The sequence below is a fragment of the Chlorocebus sabaeus genome, chromosome X (genome assembly GCF_047675955.1).
Source record: "Chlorocebus sabaeus isolate Y175 chromosome X, mChlSab1.0.hap1, whole genome shotgun sequence".
NCBI classification, from domain to species: domain Eukaryota; kingdom Metazoa; phylum Chordata; class Mammalia; order Primates; family Cercopithecidae; genus Chlorocebus; species Chlorocebus sabaeus.
This window is the reverse complement of record NC_132933.1, coordinates 136323873-136345080: the sequence shown is the minus strand read 5'-3', so window position 1 is coordinate 136345080 and position 21208 is coordinate 136323873. Positions and strand designations below refer to the sequence as shown.

Here is a 21208-nt window from a genome sequence, read left to right as displayed (position 1 = left end):
TATAAAAGGCTTATGGAAGTCATATCTTATGGTCAAGATTAAAATTTTTATAGATTGTTTATAAAATTTCAAAAAACAAATATAATTGACTTTATGATGTTTTTATTGGGGCTTATTGTTTGGAAAATTAAGTCTCCTTTCTCAAAGAATGAAGGTTTTCTCCTTTTTTTGAAGTCCTTGAGTTATCACTTTGGTCAAAGGAATGACTTGTTTTACAATGACCTGTGAGATCAAGTGTTTTAAACCTTTGATATTTGACAGACTTTCCAAAATCAAATTGTAAATTATGTCTTTTTCTGACCTAATTAATCCTTTAAGATATCAGGTTCCCTAAAGTCCAAAAATAACATAATTTGACTTATTTGGTATAAAAATTATACAAGAAACATTGTCAAATATGAAATGGTGTTTGGGTTTTTTGGGGCTGTATTTGTATAAATATGTTATTGATATGTGTTCCAAAATTATGGGACTATAATTGTAATATACTTAGTGTACATTATCAGTAATAATTATAACTGTTGTTAAATTATTGTGTGCCACAGGGGTAATGAATCTCCATGTCAATTGTGTCCTTGACTATGGCTGCCCTTAAACTTTTTGTCATCCATAGACAATTGTTATCTTGTTTTGGTCCTCTTTAGAAGGTGGTTTTATAATCATCTATAAAACTCTTAACAGGTGCTCTTGAGTACAAGTCTGATAACTTTGAAGATTGTGACATCAGAATAGAAGAAAAAACTTTTAGGACTCATGGAGAAGTGAAATATTCATGAATATCAGGCAGAACAGGACTTAACTGCATGGACAGAACCAATACAAGACTGAGGTAATCTTTTTGACTTTTTACTTAAAATGTTGCTGATCCTTTGTTTTGTTTTATCAGAGTCAGGAAACTTTTCTTTTGCGCTACTGACAGCGTTTAGCAATTTAGTATATGCCTATGAACAAAATTTAAAATGTATTTGTTTCTCTCTACTTGATTTCTCCAGAATTTGGAAACTATTTGTGAATATTCTTAACTTATAGCAACACAGTTATTTGCATAAGTGCAATAAGAATCTGTTTTCAGACACAATTGGAGAAACTGGTTATTTTGCCAAGGCTTTGACTGGAATGGTGTCCTTTCCTTTAAGGAACCAATAAAAGCCCCTTGGAAATACTGGCCTCATACCTAGTCTACACTGTCCCTGTACAGGGTTCCTGACCTATGGTAAGTAAAGCATGTCACTTTCTGACAGGCCCAGGAACCCCAAGTTTATATTAGAACCTCAGGAGGGGAGGAATTCACTCAACTCATAGGTATTTGATGATACAAATCCATGGCTGAGCTTGGCTTTTAAAAAGTCTTATCCGAGATTCCTTCTATGGAACAAATTTCCATCAAAGCCAATTTAAAAGCCTATGTAAAAAAATAATTATTCTTGCTGCCCTTTATAGAAATAATCATGCCAAGTATAACAAAGCAAATCGGTCCTACCATGACTTCTCTTTAGTAAAAATGGGAAACTGCAGAGAGAAAAATTATGTTTCAAAAACTATAGTACACCTATTGTTAGATTCTAGCCTTGCCTAATGTTTTTCAATTGTTATTATTTTTTACAGTTTGGACTGAATTCTAATTTTTCTTGGCTACAAGTCTTCAAAATAATGTTTTCAAGTTTTTTCCTTCTTTTTTCCCCCATTTTTCCTAATTTCGAGTCACTGAAAACTAAGCTGTGCTTTTGGAAAGCCCTGCAAACTGAAGCCAGACAGTTTAAACTTTAGAAGAAAATATCAGCAACCTACTTACGTACATAAGCCACTTTCATCCCTGCCTACTGATATATAAACTCCAGAGTAATGTGGCCTATATCGATTTTCCAGGATTGTTCTTTGTTTATTGTTGTTTTTATCCCTTCCTCCCCCATTTTCTCTTCATAGGACATGAGACTTCACAACCTGCTAAAAATGAACTTTCCTAATAACTGGGGACCTACCCATCTAGGAATAAACCATCCTAGCCATGAGAGATCACATGAAACCTGAAACCAGAGACTCATTTTCTCCTAAAATGCTTTCTCCAAAAGATTTTTAGAAAGAAAAGGGGGAAAATATGAAAAGAAAATAAATCTCGGGGCCCCAAAGTCACTAAGTTAAAGGGAAAATTCAAGCTGGGAACTGTTTAGGGCCAACCTGCCTTCCCATTCTATTCAAAGTCACCTCTCTGCTCACTGAGATAAGTGCAAATCTGACTGCCTCCTTTGGAGAGGCTAATGAGAAACACAAAAGAATGCAACCATTTGTCTCTTATCTACCTATGACCTGGAAGCCCCCTCCCTGCTTTGAGTCTTCCTGCCTTTGCTTCAAGCGGTCCCGCCTTTCCTTCAAGCTGTCCTGCCTTTCCAGACCAAACCAATGTACTTCTTACATATATTGATTGATGTCTCATGTCTCCCTAAAATGTATAAAACTAAGCTCTGCCCCAACCACCTTGGGCACATGTTGTCAGGACCTCCTGAGGCTGTGTCATGAGCACATCCTCTACCTTTGCAAAATAAACTTTCTAAATTAACTGGGACCTGTCTCAAATTTTTCTGGGTTCAACACGCCTTTGCCTCGAGTTGTCCCACCTTTCCGGACTGAACCAATGTACATCTTAACACATATTGATTGATGTCTCATGTCTCCCTAAAATGTATAAAACCAAGCTGTGCTCTGATCACCTTAGGCACATGTCATCAGGACCTCCTGAGGCTGCATCATGGGTGCACGTCCTCAACCTTGGCAAAATAAGCTTTCTAAAGTAACTGAGACCTGTCTCAGATTTTCGGAATTCACAATCTCCACTCTTCACCAAACATACTATAAAAAACGCTCAGCTTTAACTGTTTCTTTGGGTCTTCATTTTCTTATGAAGGTTCATGTGTCACATAAAACTTTAAAAAATTTGTACACTTTTCTCTCATTAATCTGTCTTCTGTTATAGGGCCTCAGCCATGAACTTAGAATGGAAAGAGAAAAACAATATTTTTCCTCCCGTACACTTTTTTTTTTTTTTTTTTTTGAGACGAAGTCTCACTCTGTTGCCCAGGCTGGAGTGCAGTGGCGTGGTCTTCGCTCACTACAACCTCCACCTCCCAGGTTCAAGCAATTATCCTGCCTCAGCCTCCCAACTAGCTGGGACTACAGGCACATGCCACCATACCTGGCTAATTTTTTTCTGTTTTTAGTAGAGACAGGGTTTCACCATGTTGCCCAGGCTGGTCTTAAACTCCTGACCTCGTGATCCACCTGCCTCGGCCTCCCAAAGTGCTGGGATTACAGGCGTCAGCCACCACACCCAGCCCTCCCCTACACATTTCTAAGTATCTTACCTGATTTTCTATGGCACCTTTGGGTTGCAGAACCTTAGCTGTAGGAGAAATGGTGGTGAGGGCCAATGTCTGGCACTGACTTTAACAGAGTACAGATGTGTATGTTAGTACTTATTTTAACAAAATAGAAAGTGCAAGAAGGAAACACATCAACAAAAGTGACAATTAGATTGGAAGGGACCCATTCTTATTTGCTTGTTTGTTTTCTCCATAAGCCATCTAGCTCTTCTTTTTTTTTTTTTTTTTTTTTTTTTCTTTTTTTTTTTTTTTGAGACGGTCTCACTCTGTCTCCCAGGCTGGAGTGCAGTGGCGCCATCACAGCTCACCTCAGCCTTGACCTCCCAGGCTCAAGTGATCCTCTCACCTTAGCCTCTCAAGTAGCTGGGAGTATAGGCATGCACCACCATGCCCAGCTAATTTTTTTTTTTTTATATTGCCAAGCTAGTGATCCTCCTGCCTCAGCCTCCCAAAATGTTGGGATTATAGGCATGAGCTACCATGCCCAACCCTAACTCCATTCTTAATTGTCACTTAGCCTACACTTTCACTTGATTGACATTTGTAGGCTGACATCAAGCAGATGAAGATAGCATTGAAACAGTGCCACCATTCACCCAACTGTCCTGTCAGTCAGGAAAAGCACATCCCCACTGGGTCTCAGAGCTCTCGGCCCATTGTCTTTGCACTGTGTGACCACACACAAAACCAGGTAAAATATTGACCTGCTTTGTTCAGGAGGCTGTCCTTGGCTCTCTAGTTTCTGATGGGACCCCATTTTACACTCTCTCTCAAACCCCCTTATCCTTGTTCTTTGATCATGTCATAGCCTCTAAATATATCACAATTATTAATATAATTAAGTACTTCTTTCCCTCTATAGGGAAATTTGTTTAAAGCCTGCCTTCCCCCAAGAGGTGGTCAGGTCTGAAGGCAGGTTTATTACAGACAACAGGCTCTTGGGCCCATCATGTAATAAAAATTAACATGGGGACAACCAGATTTCTCAGACAAGGCTTTTATCTTGGGGCTTGTGCTCGAGTGCAGGGGAGACACCAGACGTACAAGGACCCTCAAGCTGACTCCCTGAAAAGGTGGTAGGGATTTTTTTATTAGGCAAACACAGGAATTGGTATCATGGGTAGGGTATGCAGGCTGGCCTGTGCAAAGCACCTAATGGGTAGGGGACGCTGGTTAGCATATCTAGCTGTGATGGTTATCTTGAGTAATGGGCCACCTGGGGGTCTGGCCAGCAGTAAGGAGGCTGCAAGTGAATTGTTCAGGGTTCCTTCCCTTCCCATGATGGGACACTCTGCAACCTCAGTTTGATGTTTAGATTTCCTAAGGCCAGTTCCTGGAATTCTTTTAAGTAAAAGGCATGGTTAAACATTATGAGAGCACAGAAGAATGGCTATTTTCTTTGTAAGCCTAAAGCCTTATCTAAAACTGATTGTTGGCCAGGCAGTGTTGTGGGTCTTGTGATCAGTGAGGCAAGAAAAGAAGAAAAAAAATATGTGAAAAAGGAACTGAGTTCCTTTTCTATTCTGTCTGAGGTTACTCCCCACTGCACCCCCGGCACCTGACACTGTGAGAGGCATTTGAACCACAGTGACTCCATCTTGAATAGGGGCTGGATAAAATGAAGCTGAGTCCTACTGGGCTGCATTCCTAGGAGGTTAGGCATTCTTAGTCACAGGATGAGATAGGAGGTTGGCAGGACTGGTATCACAAGATACAGGTCATAAAAACTCTGACCATAAAACAAGATGCGGTATAGAAGCCAGCCAAAACCAAGATGGTAACAAAAGTGACCTCTAGTCATCCTCACTGCTCATTATACTCAAATTATAATGCATTAGTATGCTTAAAGAAATTTCCACTAGCACCATGACAGCTTACAAATGCCATGGCAGTGTTCAGAAGTTACCCTATGTAGTCTAAAACCGGGAGGAACCCTCAGTTCCAGGAATTCCCCACCCCTTTTCCAGAAAACTCATGAATGATCTACCCTTTATTTAGCATATGATCAAGAAATAACCACAAGTATACCTGGTCAGCAGCTCGCGCCGCTGCTGTGTCTATGGAGTAGCCATTCTTTTGTCTCTTTTACTTCTCCAATAAACTTTATTCTATGGATTTGCCCCACATTCTTTCTTGCGTGAGATCCAAGAACCCTCTCTTGGGGTCTGGATTGGGACCCCATTACCATGCCTGGCTCAAGAAACATTTGTTGAGTAATGATTTATAGTAACTTTCTATGTGCTCATGTCTCACTCTTGTTCCAGTACCTGTATTCTAAACAGCCATGCTACTGTCCTTCTGTGCCTCCCTACATTCCAAGTTCAAGGAGACAGGATGGTTTATTGTTTCTTAAGTGCTCGTCCTTGTCTTTCTGGTCCTGTTTACATGCATCATTAGCCCACAGGAAAGCACTCTGTTACAAGTGACTTTAGAAATCACAATCATTAAAATTGAAAACTTCCATTTAAGCCAGACTGACTACCCCTTTGTGATGTTAAAAGTGTTGCCTCTGAGCTTCCAAACCCCTCTCTATGAGGCCTATTCCAGCTTTTAACCTACCGTGCATGTGGGCTTTTCATTTGGAGCCTCTTGTGATCTTCAAGCTGTAATTTTAGCAAGCGGGGCCCTAAAGCTCTTTAATTTTTTTGTTTACCAGAATTACTCATTGCATTTTTGTATGGGCTTGGTAGATGAATTTTCTGTGGCATCTTACAAAATAAGGCCGTAATACCTTATGGCATTAAAAAAAAGTAGGGGAGGGGGTGGGCAAAACCATCACAAATAAATTAACTGAACAATTAAAATATTTAAATTAGTATTAGAAAGCTTAACTGTAAGCTACAACTAAGTCATCTCAAGCACATCCAATGGAAAAAATTAGAAAGTATACTAGATAAGAATGTCAGGGAATGGGGTAAGGACTGGGGGAGGTGAAGGAGGTGCAGGGCTGGATCCTGTCTTTATTTGAAAATTTGATATTGTGTTCAAATGTGGATTTTTTCATTTTGATTTTTTTTTTTTTTGAGACAGAGTCTTGCTCTTGTCACTCAGGCTGGAGTGCAATGGTGGGATCTCAGCTCACTGCAACCTCCGCCTCCTGGGCTCAAGCAATTCTCCTGTTTTAGCCTCCCGAGTAGCTGGGATTACAGGCATGGGCCACCATGCCCGCCTAATTTTTGTATTTTTAGTAGAGACGGGGTTTCACCATGTTGACCAGGCTGGTCTCGAACTCCTGACCTCATGACCTGCCCGTCTTGGCCTCCCAAAGTGCTGGGATTACAGGCATGAGCCACCACACCTGGCCTAATTTTGATTTTTTTAAATAATATTGCATTAAAATATTACTGATCCTTCTTCAGAAGTTAGAATTACATATGACACAGCAATTCCACTCCTAGGCATACACCTCAAAAGAATTAAAAACAGGCACTCCAACAAACATTTGCATGTGATTGTTCAAGTATTACTATTCGCAATAACCAAAAGGTGGAAACAAATTGTGGTATATTCATACAATGGAATTTTATTCAGCCATAGAAAGGAATGAAGTTCTGACACATGCTACAACATGGGTAAACCTTGCAAACATCATGCTAAATGGAAGCCTGACTGACCAGGGGCTCTTGGTCTTTCAATGCAGTAGAAATTGACATGGGGCCAAAAGACTTTTCCCAGACAAAGCACGCGAAGGGTAGAGGATATAGGTTAGCATCATCCGGTTGTGATGATTATCTCGAGTAATGGGCCACCAGGTGGTCTGGCCAGCAGCAACAAGGCTGTAAATCAATTAATTATTCAGCATTCCCTCCCAAGATGGGACACTCTGCAATCTTGGCTCCCTATTTTGGATCTCCTAAGGCCAGTTCCTGGAATTCTTTAAGTAAAAGACATGGTTAAGCATTATGAGAGCACAGAAGAACAATATAGAAAGGCCATTTTCTTTGTATGGCTAAAGCCTCGAGGTTAGCAGGTATGGTGTCAATGAGGTAGTAGTATGGGTTTTATGATCAGTGGGAATGCATGAAAAAATGCTCTAGTGGAGATGAGCCAAAGCCAAGCCCCCTTCCTACTGTCTCAGAAGAAGCTAGACACAAAAGACCACATATATTGTATAATTCCACTTACATGAAATATCCAGAATAGAAAAAGCCACAGAAATAAAAAGGAGATCAGTGGTTGCCAGTGGACAGGTGGAGGGGAAAACAGGGAGTGACTGCTAGTGTGTACAGGCATTTATTTTGGAGTGATGAAAATGTTTTGGAAATAGTTAAAGGTGGTGGTTGCTCAGCATCAGTGAATGCAACCAAATTGTTCACTTCAAAATGGTTAATTCTATGTTATGTGAATTTCACGTCGATTAAAATGTATATATACAGGTTGAGCATCCCTAATCTGAAAATCCAAAATCCAAAATGCTCCAAAATTCCAAAATTTTTGAATGCCAACATGATGCTAGAAGTGGAAAATTCCATACCTGATCTCATTCCAGAAATCACAGTCAAAATACAGTTGAAACTCTGTTTCATGCACACAATTATTTAAAATATTGTATAAAATTACCTTTAGGCTATGTGTATAAGGTGTATATGAAGCATAAATGAATTTCATGTTTAGTCTTGAGTCTCATTCCCAAGATATCTCATGTATATGCAAATATTCCAAAATCTGAAATTCAAAACACTTCCAGCCCCAAGCATTTCACATAAGGGATACTCAAACTGTATTACTGATCTTGATTCCTGAGTTTTTTGGAACCCCCTTAAATTTTGTGTCTGAGGCAAAGCATTATACCCCCAAGTCTTGGACCTATTCAATTTTACTTTTACCAGGAAATAAACAGGGTAAGAAACTGAAATGATCTTGGACCACACACAAATCTGTGGCTCAGTTCCAGGTAACACAGTGACTCATTTTCTTACTCAAAATTACTTACGGCATGTTCCCTGCCATCCTTTCCATACATCACAGCAAAGGCACAGTGACCTGGACTCTTGATCGTCATCCTAACATCCTGATCCACTGGACAAAATATGAACACACTTTCTCCCCAGCGAGGTTGTTGGGAAAAATTTAATCAGCTACAGATATTTAAGTACCAAAGGCTGCCTCTGGAGGGAAAAGAAAACTACCCCTCTGGTTCTGGTTCACAGAAGTATGTATTATCAGATTCCCCGTGAGGCTTTACATCCCATGTTTGCCGGAGAACAGAGGGATTCTGTAAGAGTGTAGTGATTTCTTCAGATAGTTCCTTCATCTTGCCTTCAATTATTTCAGATGCTTAAAAGAAAAGAATATAAATATTAGCAACACCAGGAACGGAATAATACAAGTATTTCAATATCTCCAGCTAACCTCTGGACCATTTTGACTTGCTCCAAAAGATCTCCATGTTTGAGGAAAAATTAAATAGACACAGCTTTGCATCTTCCCTGATGAACATGAAGAGATCTCACAGGAAAGCAATGAACGCTTTACAAGTCTTCCAAAAGCTGCTGTCTCTGCTAAAGAACAACTTATACAAGTGAAGGCCTGCCATAATGCCTAGGGCAATCCAGGCACTATCTGCCACTGAGCATAAATTTACTGAAGCTATCCAGGCTGGTATTCTAATAGTGTATAATAGAGCAATAGAAAAATAAGCTGCCCTTGGATACTAAGCCTGTCTCTTGCATCTCCCTACAAAGAAATCAAATACTATTTTATTTTATTTTATTTCATTTCATTTTATACAAATCCAAGGAAATCTGCTCTTCTATGAGTGGCCTAGACCAGGGATCAGTGAACTGTTTTTGTAAATAAAGTTTGATTTGAACACAGCCATGCCTGTTCACTTACATACTGTCTATAGTTGCTTTCCTGCTACAACAGCAGAATTGAGTAGTTGCCACAGGAACTGCATGGCTCATAAGCCTAAGATATTTACTCTCTGACCTTACAGAAAAAGTCTGTCAACCCCTGACCTAGACTATTATGACTCTAACCACAACAGCCCCCACGTATACATTTATAGGTGCACTTATATATTTTTTTCCTGGTCCAAGGTGCATTCCATTTTCCCCAAACACTAACTCTGGACAGCACCATGGGCTGTCATGCCTGTCCTGCTAACTACCAGTCAAACGGGAGCATCTCAAAGGAGCAAGATCCTGTGAGGCAAGTCCTATAATATCCTCCTCAATACCAAGGTGAATACAGCTTGTCCATGAGAGAAATGAACAATCCTCGAAGATTCCATCTTACCCTCACAGGCAGTCCCCATTATTCCCAGTCATGTATTCATTTCAGCTTATTTCCAACTCAGCTATCCTTGGCTCTGAAAAGCTGTCATCACTGGCATCACTGTATCTATCACTAGATTAAAAGAAGAACTAATTTAGCAAGGTATAAAAAAAAACCGGGACAATTATTCAATTTGCAATTTCAAACACATTCCATATTAACCCCTTAGTATGAGAGAAAATACTAAGGAACATTCTTTTAGCACTTTCTAATCACCACAGGAAGAGGTCAGTCCAATCACATGCAACGGCCTCTTTCTTTGGTCAGAGAAACTGATCACTTGTTTTCATCATAAACTGGAAGTTACTTATTCAGAAAATTTTAAAACGCATTTCAACTTAGACTGAAATTTATAATCTTCTGAAGACCACTGATCATTTCTAAACTTGAGTGAAAGCCTTGAAAGTAGATTGCCTTCCTGCCACCATAGCTATTGCTTGCTTTCTACTAGATGTGTTATATTAACAAACTGATTTAAAATGAAAGCCTGAGTTGATGGACCCATTTATTTTCTGTGAATCTACTCTTGTCATACTAGGGCCTAAATCTCAGTCCATCTGAGGTTCAGCATCACTTAGTCCTACTCCTACTGATGTCAATTTGTTCTTCAATGTAATAACATAGCATACGATATTATCTGGATTTTCAGTTTGTTTGTTTTTTTCATTCTTCACTCTTCTGATGACAACTGTTTCCTTTGGCAATGAGGGAGTTCAGGACACACTACCCCAAAATATGGCATCTTGGCATATTGCATATGGCCCATAAGCCTAACATATTTACTCTCTAACCTTACACAAAAAGTCTGTCAACCCCTGACCTAGACTATTGTGACTCTAACCATAACAGCCCCCACGTATACATTGCATGAAGCGGAAGGAATTTGAGACGGCGTGTGCAAGTTCTCTCTGACCTTCCTCTGACCTTACCCCCCGAAGCAGGTCATAACACCCAGGAAGGATTTTTTGACCTTCTCTGAAGCAGGTCAAAAGGCCCTCAGGTGAGAGGTATCCCCAACCCCCATAACCAGAGGAAACGAGCATCCTTATCTCTGAAGACACAGGATCCCAGGGAAGAATCTGAATAAACAGGCCTTACTAAGTTCCCCTACTATATTACCATGAGATCACACTCTTTTTGCTCTATTATAACTCTCCACGAGTCTCTAGTCTTCATCAGGTCTGTTTTAGAAACACTAGAGTTTACCTGTTTCTTTGAGTCTTCATTTCCTGATGAAGGTTCCCATAATACTTAAATAAATTTGTATGCTTTTCTCTCCCTTTTTTAGAAATGGGGCCGGAGTGTGTGTGTGAGGGTGGGGAGGTGGTGCCTCGCTGTTGCCCAGGCTAGTCTCCAACTCCTGGCCTCAAAGGATCCTCCCACCTCAACCTTCCAAGTAACTGAGATTATAGGCACCTGCTGCTGTGCCCAACTGTATGCTTTTTGCTTGTTAATCTGTTTCTTTGTTATCAGGGCCTCAGCCATGAACCTACGATGGGTAAAGGAAAAACTCTTTTCTCCCCTCTAGCAACATGAAAGGACTAGAGAACAGTGAACACAGCTGTGTATCCCTGATTACATTAGCCAAATGCTATAATTATTTTCAGCTGCAGTTTGGCTTTTGGCTCTGTGTTTTAAGGACCACAGCACCTCCCTAGATCCAGATCTGTGCTGGCCTCTGTGTTGGAGGATCACAGCGCCTCCTCATTACAGAGGAACTAGTCATCTACAATCAGCAAATTGCACAGGAGCTTGAACTTGGTGGTCATGAGGACTAAGACATGCATATTGGCTCAAGACCCAGAAAACACCCTGCAGTGCCAGAAAAAATGTGAACGTACTCTCTACACTTGCCTTGAAATCTCTTCTCCTTCACATCATGTTTTCACTATGATTGTAGGTCAGCAGCATGAAAGTTTTCCCTTCCAACATTCTCATAGGTCCAAGAGTTGGAGAAATAATTTTCACAATCACGCAAATTTCAAAATTAGAAATATATGGAATGTCCTGATTACCTTGAGTCACAGACACTATTCAAAATAGGACCAATTATTGACATAAATATCGCCAGGTTGGGTTCCCTTAGAAATACATCTTCTCCATGAGATAGCTCTGCAACTCAACTTTCCCTCTGAGCTGTGGGCTCTGTTTGTGGTTCCTCTTACTCAGTTCCAAATAAATCAGCACACTGATCCACTCCACTAGAGTTCTACTGATCTATGGAGATGATATTACAAGGAAATGTTTAATGCCTGACCCATCCCCAGCCTTGGCCAAACTTTTGCTGATTTATAGCAATAAAAGTCTGAATTCCCGGCCAGGTGCAGTGGCTCACACCTGTAATTCCAGCACTTTGGGTGGCCGAGGCTGGCGGATCACAAGGTCAGGAGATCGAGACCATCCTGCCTGTCATGGTGAAACCCCGTCTCTACTAAAAATACAAAAAATTAGGCAGGCGTGGTGGCAGGCACCTGTAGTCCCAGCTACTCGGGAGGCTGAGGCAGGAGAATGGGGTGAACCCAGGAGGCGGAGCTTACAGTGAGCCGAGGTCGCACCACTGCACTCCAGCCTGGGCAACAGAGCGAGACTCTGTCTCAAAAAAAAAAAAAAAAAAGTCTGAATTCCCTAACAGGTGAAATGTTACCTTTTTTTTTTTTTTTTTTTTCGAGGAAAGGGAACAATTGGAGAAACCCTATGCTGATAGACTAGAAAAGAAAGATTTCACTCTAAACATACTGACTGAATATTAATAAATAAAATAATAGACAAATCTGTATAGACAAAAAGACAATCTGTTTCCTGATTTGCATGCTCACTCCCTTCTCTGACTTTTGAACAAAAACAGCGTAGGTGGTGGGGACGGAGCACTAGAATAAACAGAGGAGACAGAAGATTCAGAATTGGCAGAAAAGACAACATATGTTAGATAAACATATAAAACAACATACCCTGAAAACCAATCAAGTAGAAAGATACCTCCTAGTTAGGCTTTAGTTCAGAGAAATCACTTCTACTGGTACATAGGAATAACTGAACAATATTTGGGGGGAAAAAACAACAGCCAAAAAAGTTGATACATCCTATCCATGCACTCTCCCTGCTCAAATGAAGAATCCTTCCTGGTTCCATGCAACATTTTGTCATAGAATTAGCCAAGAAAGGGGATTTGGAAGTTGCACTCAACTCCCTATCTGAGATGAAATGAAGGTCAAGGATGTTCAAGTGACTTACTTGGCACATAGATCCTTCAAGGTGAAGCCAGAATTCCCATTATACTAGCTCAGGGCACAGGGTGGGGTTTAAGCTGTGCTGCAGGTAGGGCAGTAGGACCCACTAGGGCATGTCCCCTAACACAAGTGACAAGGGCCAAAGGACTGAGGAAACTTCATTTGCTTGGGTGCCAGATTTTACACCCACTTCCATCCCCATCTCCAAGCCTAGGGAAGAATACAGTGGGCTCATGTCTTCCCCCGACACTCCTGGTTGTACTATTTATGAGCCACGTACCTTTGGACAAGTCATTGACTTCTGAGTCTAGAAAAAGTGGCAATAATACCTCCAAACTCACCAAAATGTTTTGAGAGTCAAATTAAACTGTATAAACTTACTCTGAAAACTATACAAAAATATAAGATGTTGCTATTGATGGGGGTTATATATTCATAACTTGGTATCTCCTCAAAAAGTCATGGAAACACAAAGAACCAATAAAAACTGCTAAGTGTATGATTTTCTGAATTGTTTCCTATGCCAAGTATAATTTCCTACCCACATTAGCAAGTGGACTTGGGCGGGCCTGTTTCTAACCTAACAGCTCTCATTTCCTATCTGATGGCTGTCTGCCCCAAGCTCTGCCAACACATCCAAATGGCACAGGCTGAGTTTAACAAAATGAAGCTCAGCTTGAATTTATTCATCTCCAAGGTTAATGACTGGGTTCACTAATTGTCTTTCATATGTGTTCAGAGACTGGGGGTAGGACAATAAAATCACCCATGACACTCAAGAACAGAATTATCAAAATATACGTTACTGCTGAACTTGCTGATTTTAGGACATTCATCTGCCAATAAAAAACAACTGCTAGAAATAAAATGTGGGTCATCTGAATGCAGACCAACAGTGGCTCTTGCACATGCAATAAAATGTGAGTGTATTCTGTGCTGCATATGGGCTGTGAGTGCTACTCTATGCCGGATTCATTTCTGTTTCACACAGAACAAACTTAAGTCAAAAGCTAGATGTATCTGGGTATCTCTTCATTTAATTCAAGACATCCAGCTGTATCTTAGGACTAACCTATCTTTTTAAGTAATCTTTTATACACACAAACACATACACATGTTTCTCACAGGGAAGAATTATCAGATATTAGAGTCTTGCCTGTTAAATTGTATGAAGTGGCATAAAATACAGACATGTCCCTATGTGTCTTGTTACATTTGAACAGGGGAAATTTTTAATTTATTTGTTTATTTAAGACAGTGTCTCAGTCTTTCACCCAGGGTGGAGTACAGTGGCATGATTTGGGCTCACTGCAACCTCCGCCTCCCAGGTTCACACAATTCTCTTGTCTCAGCCTCCTGAGTAATCAGGATTACAGGCGCCCACCACCATGCCCGGTTAATTTTTTATATTTTCAGTAGAGACGGGGTTTCTCCATGTTGGCCAGGATGGTCTCAAACTCCTGACCTCAAGTGATCTGCCCACTTCGGCCTCCCAAGAAGAGGGGAAAATTTTTAAACTACACTGTCCAATATGGTAGCCACAAGCCACTGTGGCTATCTAAATTTAAATCAGTTAAAATGAAATAAAATTTAAGGGCCGGGCGCGGTGGCTCACCCGCCACTTAAGCCTGTAATCCCAGCACTTTGGGAGGCCGAGATGGGCGGATCACGAGGTCAGGAGATCGAGACCATCCTGGCTAACACGGTGAAACCCCGTGTCTACTAAAAATAATACAAAAAACTAGCCGGGCGAGGTGGCAGCGCCTGTAGTCCCAGCTACTCGGGAGGCTGAGGCAGGAGAATGGCATAAACCCAGGAAGCAGAGCTTGCAGTGAGCTGAGATCTGGCCACTGCACTCCAGCCTGGGCGACAGAGCGAGACTCCGTCTCAAAAAAAAAAAAAAAAAGGAAATAAAATTTAAAATTTCATTCCTCACTTGCACCTGTCACACTGCAAGTGCTCAGTAGCCATATGTGCCTAGTGCCTACCATATATGATACCATATATGATAGAACATTTCTATCAGTGCAGAAAGTTATATTGGATAGTACTGATCTAAAAACAAATGAATAATGATTTTTAAAAAGTAAACTACAGTCACCATGCAATGGTCCTTGTCATTTCCTTTAAAAAAATTTTTTTTGAGACAGGATCTTGCTCTGTCACCCAGGCTGGAGTACAGTGGCACGATCACAGCTTACTGCAGCCTCAACCTCTGGACTCAAGCGATCCTCCCACCTCAGCATCCCAAGTAGCTGGGACTACAGGCGCACGCCACCATGCCCAGCTAACCTTTTATTTTTATTTTTTGTAGGAATGGGGTCTCACTATGTTGCCCAGGCTGCCTTAGAACTCCTGGACTGAAGCAATACTCCCACCTCAGCCTCTCAAAGTACTGGGATTACAGGTGTGAGCCACCATGCCTGGCCAAAAGTTTTTTTTAAAGGTCTATCTACCATTAATTAAAATCACAGCAAATATCTCTTATGCATGCATGTGCCTCCCAAATCATGAAAACTCTCTTTTTAAAAAGTATTTTATGGTACCTTTCTTGCAAGGCAAAACCAAAATCACCAGCAGCAACACAGAAGAATCACTATACTGACAAGACTTTACCACAATGGTCAACATATAGTTCTTCTCTTTTTCTTTTCTTTTCTTTTTTGAGACAGAGTTTTGCTCTTGTTGCCCAGGCTGGAGTGTGATGGCGTGATCTCAGCTCACCACAACCTCCTCCTCCTGGGTTCAAGTGATTCTCCTGCCTCAGCCTCCCGAGTAGCTGGGATTACAGGCATGTGCCACCACGCCCAGCTAATTTTGTATTTTTAGTAGAGACAGGGTTTCTCCAAGTTGGTCAGGCTGGTCTCAAACTCCTGACCTCAGGTGATCCGCCTGCCTTGGCCTCCCAAAGCACTGGAATTACACGCGTGAGCTACTGCACCCAGCCCCCTTTTTTTTTTCTTTTGAGACAGAGTCTCACTCTGACACACAGGCTAGAGCACAGTAGTGTGACCTTGGCTCACTGCCACCTCTGCCTCCCAGGTTCAAGCGATTCTCGTGCCTCAGCCACCCAAGTAGCTGGGATTACAGGAATGCACCACCACGCCCAGCTAATTTTTGTATTTTTAGTAGAGACAGGGTTTCGCCATGTTGGCCAGGCTTGTCTTGAACTCCTGACCTCAAGTGATCCGCCCACCTCAGCTTCCCAAAGCATTGGGATTATAAACTGGGATTACAGACCCACTGTGCCCGGCCAACATGTGGCTCTTGACAAACGAAATGTTTGTCATAGTGAAGTTTGCTTGTCAAGGACTTCTGGTTCCCAATAAATTCCCCACATAAGAAAACAGATATTCCAAGGTGCTAGGGAAAGGGTATAGGAATGCCTCATATAGTCCACCTTTACACTACCCCAAGGCAGCTGTTAAGCCATTTCTTCTCCATTAACAGAAAGAGGTGGTTGGAATTTAAAGATTTTAAATTCCAACCACCAACCTAATAATTATTATCCAACCTAATAATGCCTAGTGGCATTATTGGGATTCCCAGCATGCATGAGTTCCTTGCAATACTTTATATTAAAATCCGTTTCCTGTGAAACAGCATGTTTTAAAAACAGGTTGTCATGTACACAGTTTTCCCCAAAGCAGTGTTACTACTATACTTATTTCCTTCACAAAGGCCCCTGGAAGCCATAAAAGATAAGAGCAATGGAACAAAAACCTAGTCTGCTTTGAATGAGTTTTGTATTTCATAGTAAACAGTAGAATACCACCCAGGCAGGGTGGTAAAAGCACACGGTAGTCTGTAGTACTATTAACTCCATTCCTGTCTGGCACCACACCATCCACACTGCAGTGCACCATGATCTAGTTAAAAGGAGCACCTTTTAACCAACATTTATCCCGCCCCAAGGGAAGGTATACTCAAATGTGGTTCATTAACAATAATTTACCCTAAAAAATATCTCAAGGTATGGAGTTGAAGTCAAATAATCACAGGGGTAAACGTTTTCTTTTAAATGTTTAAAAGAACTGTTTGAAAGAAAGCAAAATAGAATCTTTTGTTAATTTCAGTTCACTTTTGCTTGAAGTGTAACAAAGCGGGGAAAGTGGCATTTTGATAGCAGTTGAGTTTATAAAGCGCCACCTCAACTGTTCCTCACAGCGACCCTAAGAAGGAGGATCAGGAGGTTTAGGAGTGGTGACTTGGACAAAATTACTCAATAAGCAGCAGACCCAGAAGTCAAATCCATAGCATCCACCCTACTCGTCAATACTGTCCCCACAGAAATAAAATATTTTTGCACCACATGGTGCAGGAATGTCCCGTGGCAACATCAACCATGCAACTCAAAAGTCAAAATGCAAAGTGATTCCAAGTTTGAAACAAAGTGATTCCAAGTTTCAAACAGTGCTGGAAACAGAATGTCGGATTTGTGCAAGGGAAAAGAGTACCTTACTCTCCAAGTCCGAGAGACAGCAGAGCCACCCAACGTAAGAGAAGCATGCCTGGGAGGGTGAAATGCACCCTCTGTGAACAATGGAGGAGCCACTCTCACCTGCGATTCACCTAATAATTCACCTTCGATTCACCACCTTGTCACCTCTGATTCACCTCGTTCACCCAACGATTCCGTGAACAACCATTCTAATAGGATATAGATCCCTATTCCCCTCTCGCTAAGCAGGTCAGGAATGTGTATCAAGAGGCAACAGGGCCGGGCGCGGTGGCTCAAGCCTGTAATCCCAGCACTTGGGAGGCCGAGACGGGTGGATCACGAGGTCAGGAGATCGAGACCATCCTGGCTAACACGGTGAAACCCCATCTCTACTAAAAAATACAAAAAACTAGCTGGGCGAGGTGGCGGGCGCCTGTAGTCCCAGCTACTCGGGAGGCTGAGGCAGGAGAATGGCATGAACCCAGGAGGCGGAGCTTGCAGTGAGCTGAGATCCGGCCACTGCACTCCAGCCTGGGCGACAGAGCGAGACTCTGTCTCAAAAAAAAAAAAAAAAAAAAAAAAAGAGGCAACAGGCAAAACCCTCTGGGGAGTTCAGGGAACTGCAAGCTGCTCCATATGGATTTGTGTGCATTTTATCCTATAAACCAAGGGAAGCCATGGGGGGATTTTAAGTTCCAAAATAATGTGGGGAGATCATTCCAACAGCAGAAGATGGATTGGGAGGAAGCAAGCTGGAGGCAGAGAGACCAAGTAGGAGGCTTTGCAGTAGGCAAGAGATAGATACTGGAACTAAAGGAAAAGTAATAATAATAGCATCATCATCATAATTCCCATTTAAGTTCCTACCATAGACCAGGCACTATGCTAAGTGGTTTACATTTAGTGTGAAACTTAATCTTCATTTCTGCCATGTCAAGTAGGGACTATTACCATCCCCTTTTTATAAAGAAAGCGATGCACAGAAGAGCAAGGTCACAGGCAGCTGGGAAATAAAAGAGCCAGTTTGAACTCGGTTGACTCAGCTAGAGTCCTGACTCCGGGCCATACTCCCTTGCAGCATGGCAGAAAATAGACAAAAGATGGAGTGAATGCCAACAACAAGAATTGACAGCACCTGCTGACTATGAGCGATGGGGATGAGGGAGGAGGAATCTGAGCTTCCCCAGGGGAGTCCAGGCAGGTCACACTGTGAGGGTGATGGTACCACTTGCAGGAAGATATTAATCTTAATGTTAGTTAATCCTGGCAACCTGGGAGCATTCCCTGGGTTGCAACCACGAAAGAGAGAACAAGCTCTAATGCCAGCATTTCCCACACTGCTGGGACTGTGCGCTTGCAGGTCTGTGCCCTTTCCTGGATGGGAAGGTCTGTAGCTGAAGACCCCTAGAAGAAAGTCTATGGATGCAGGGGAGGGGGGTAACATTGGGGGTATGAATGTAAGGAAACTACAAAGTGGTATGTTTGGGCAGTTTTCCAGGAAGTGGGCCCACAGCTTTGATCACAATCTCGGAAGTCTGTCACCTCCCAAAATTTAGAGAACAGTTATACTACCTGATGAGTCCCCAGGTCAGGGAACATGTTCTTATTCAAGCGCTTATTCAAGCACCCAGCACAGTGACTGGGATAGAATAAGCTTTAACATAGGGGGTGTGTTGAGTGAATAGTGAAGTGTGCAGTCATTAAAAATGAACTTCATGCAACTTGGAAAAATGCATATGAGGTGTTAAGTTCAAAATACAAGCTTCTGTAATTAATAAAGAATTTATGGTGCTATTCCGAGAACATACGAATATTCTGTTTCTTACAACTTTCACCCAGTGGCTTTAGCATCCACTGACGACCCTTATTTGAATCCATTATTACATCGGAGATGATGTCTACATTTTTAATTGGCTTTTTTTTCTTTACTTTTGTATTTTCTGAGTATTATTATGGACGCATGGAATTTCAGAAAATGAAATGTGTTGTAATCTAATACTGTCATTGTTCTTTTTGATGTTCAAATTGTCCAAAATAAGGCCAGTGGGAGCCCTTTCAATCTGGCTTCTTTGACCTTGGAAAACTCATACCCCATTCATTTTCAGCTGTTCTTTGCTTTAAATACAGCAATATGTTCCAGGCTCATCTTGTACTCTCCCTGCCCCAGCCCTGGAATCAACCATTTCTTCCAGGAGCCCTAGTTCCTTTCAAATTTTTGGTATTTAAAAACCAAAATGGCCGGACGCAGTGGCTCACGCCTGTAATCCCAGCACTTTGGGAGGCTGAGGCGGGTGGATCATGAAGTCAGGAGTTCAAGACCAGCCTGGCCAAGATGGTGAAAACACATCTCTACTAAAAATACAAAAAAATTAGCCGGGCGTAGTGGTGGGCGCCTGTAATCCCAGCCACTCGGGAGGCTGAGGCAGAGAATTGCTTGATCCAGGAGGCAGAGATTGCAGTGAGCCGAGATCACACCACTGCACTCCAGCCTGGGTGACAGAGCGAGACTTGTCTCAAAAATAAATAAATAAATAAATAAATAAAACCAAAATAGAGAAAAATGTTCCTTTGCAAAGGAGATCTCCAGACCGTCACTGTATCACTCTTTCATCTTTTCTGTAGGTTTGTAAGTTTTCAAAATAAAAGAGTTTGGGGGGTGTGTGTATATATATCTAGATAGATAGATAGATAGACAGACAGATAGATAGATACACTCACTATTATTATCACAACCACAGAAAGAATCATATACAGGTATAGGCTCACAGGAAATATTTGAAAATGAGCACAGTAATTATGTTAGGCTGGTGGGTTTGCGGGTGCCTTTTTTTTCTCTCTCTCTCTCTTTTCTAAATTTTCTGTAATGCTACATGTAGAAGTCAACAGAAAACAAAACCATCCCAGGCTAGAAGTCAGCATGTTACTTAGCAGGAAAACCTCGATAATAATATTGTCACAGAAGAGAGACCAGAGACAATGGTGAATGAAATGGGTTCCTTCTCACCCTGACTGTTGCCAGGACTCAACAAATATAGAGGGAAGGGCTAAGCACGGAGGAGAGAATGGACTTAGATCCTAGGGGAACACAAAGGAAAGAGGAAACGGAAGGAACCGGCTCCAGGTGTGTACTTCCTTTAAAGATTCTCTTATTACAAAGTAGTTTCAGCTTTTGGGTTTGGTCTGAAACAGTCAAGCAAATACAGTGAATCACTGAGTACCTTTCCCTCCTATTGTTTTTGTACCACCCTGCTTCCTGTTTTGCCACAAAAAGATGATTTATCTGCACAAGAGACAGTAATTGCTGGATGGAGACATGGAATCCAAAGTTCCAAAACCAGAATAAAATGCTTCTGAAATGATTCAAGATTCTGGTTTTATGCTTAAAAATATGTTTCCCAAAAAGTTGCATTTCTGCAAACTGCAAACTGAACCCCATCTAAGTTTTTGCTTTCTGATATACATCAAGCACCGTCCAAGGAAGAGAGTTTTACTCTGGTCTGACAAATAAAAACTGGAAGTTGTGCCTAAACTTGGTGTGTAGTGATTGCTCCTAAGAGCCTTGCAGGCAGCCACAGAGACACACATGCCAAAAAACAATCTATGAACTTTAGACTCTGATCCTTCTCTCGTTGCTTAAAAATGGAATGCTAGGCCTCAGGCCAGGCACATTGGCTCATGCCTGTAATCTCACCACTTTGGGAGGCCAAGGCAGGCGGATGGCTTGCACCCAGGAGCTTGAGACCAGCCTGAGAAACAAAAAAAAAAACAAACAAAAAAAGGAATTCCAGAAAGAGATTAGACGCTCTGTTTCTAGATTTAAACAAACAAACAAAAAAACTTGCAATTACAAGCACCTTCATATATTCTCCTGAAATTTATTTCTTATA

At 41.5% G+C, this 21208-nt stretch overlaps 1 protein-coding gene across 6 annotated transcripts in view; it reads right to left on the bottom strand.

The window, feature by feature from the left end:
• Nucleotides 1-6877: 6877 nt before the first annotated feature.
• The window catches only part of CTPS2 (CTP synthase 2), a 121155-nt gene continuing 106824 nt past the window's right edge, over nucleotides 6878-21208 (bottom strand). For all 6 annotated transcript variants that reach the window (XM_073013860.1, XM_007991131.3, XM_007991130.3 and 3 more), the window contains 2 exons: nucleotides 9615-9725; nucleotides 6878-8651 (listed from right to left, as the gene is read on the bottom strand). In XM_073013860.1, the coding sequence (XP_072869961.1) occupies nucleotides 9656-9725 (70 nt within the window). In that variant the 3' untranslated portion in view covers nucleotides 6878-8651; nucleotides 9615-9655. The remainder of the gene's footprint in view (nucleotides 8652-9614; nucleotides 9726-21208) is intronic.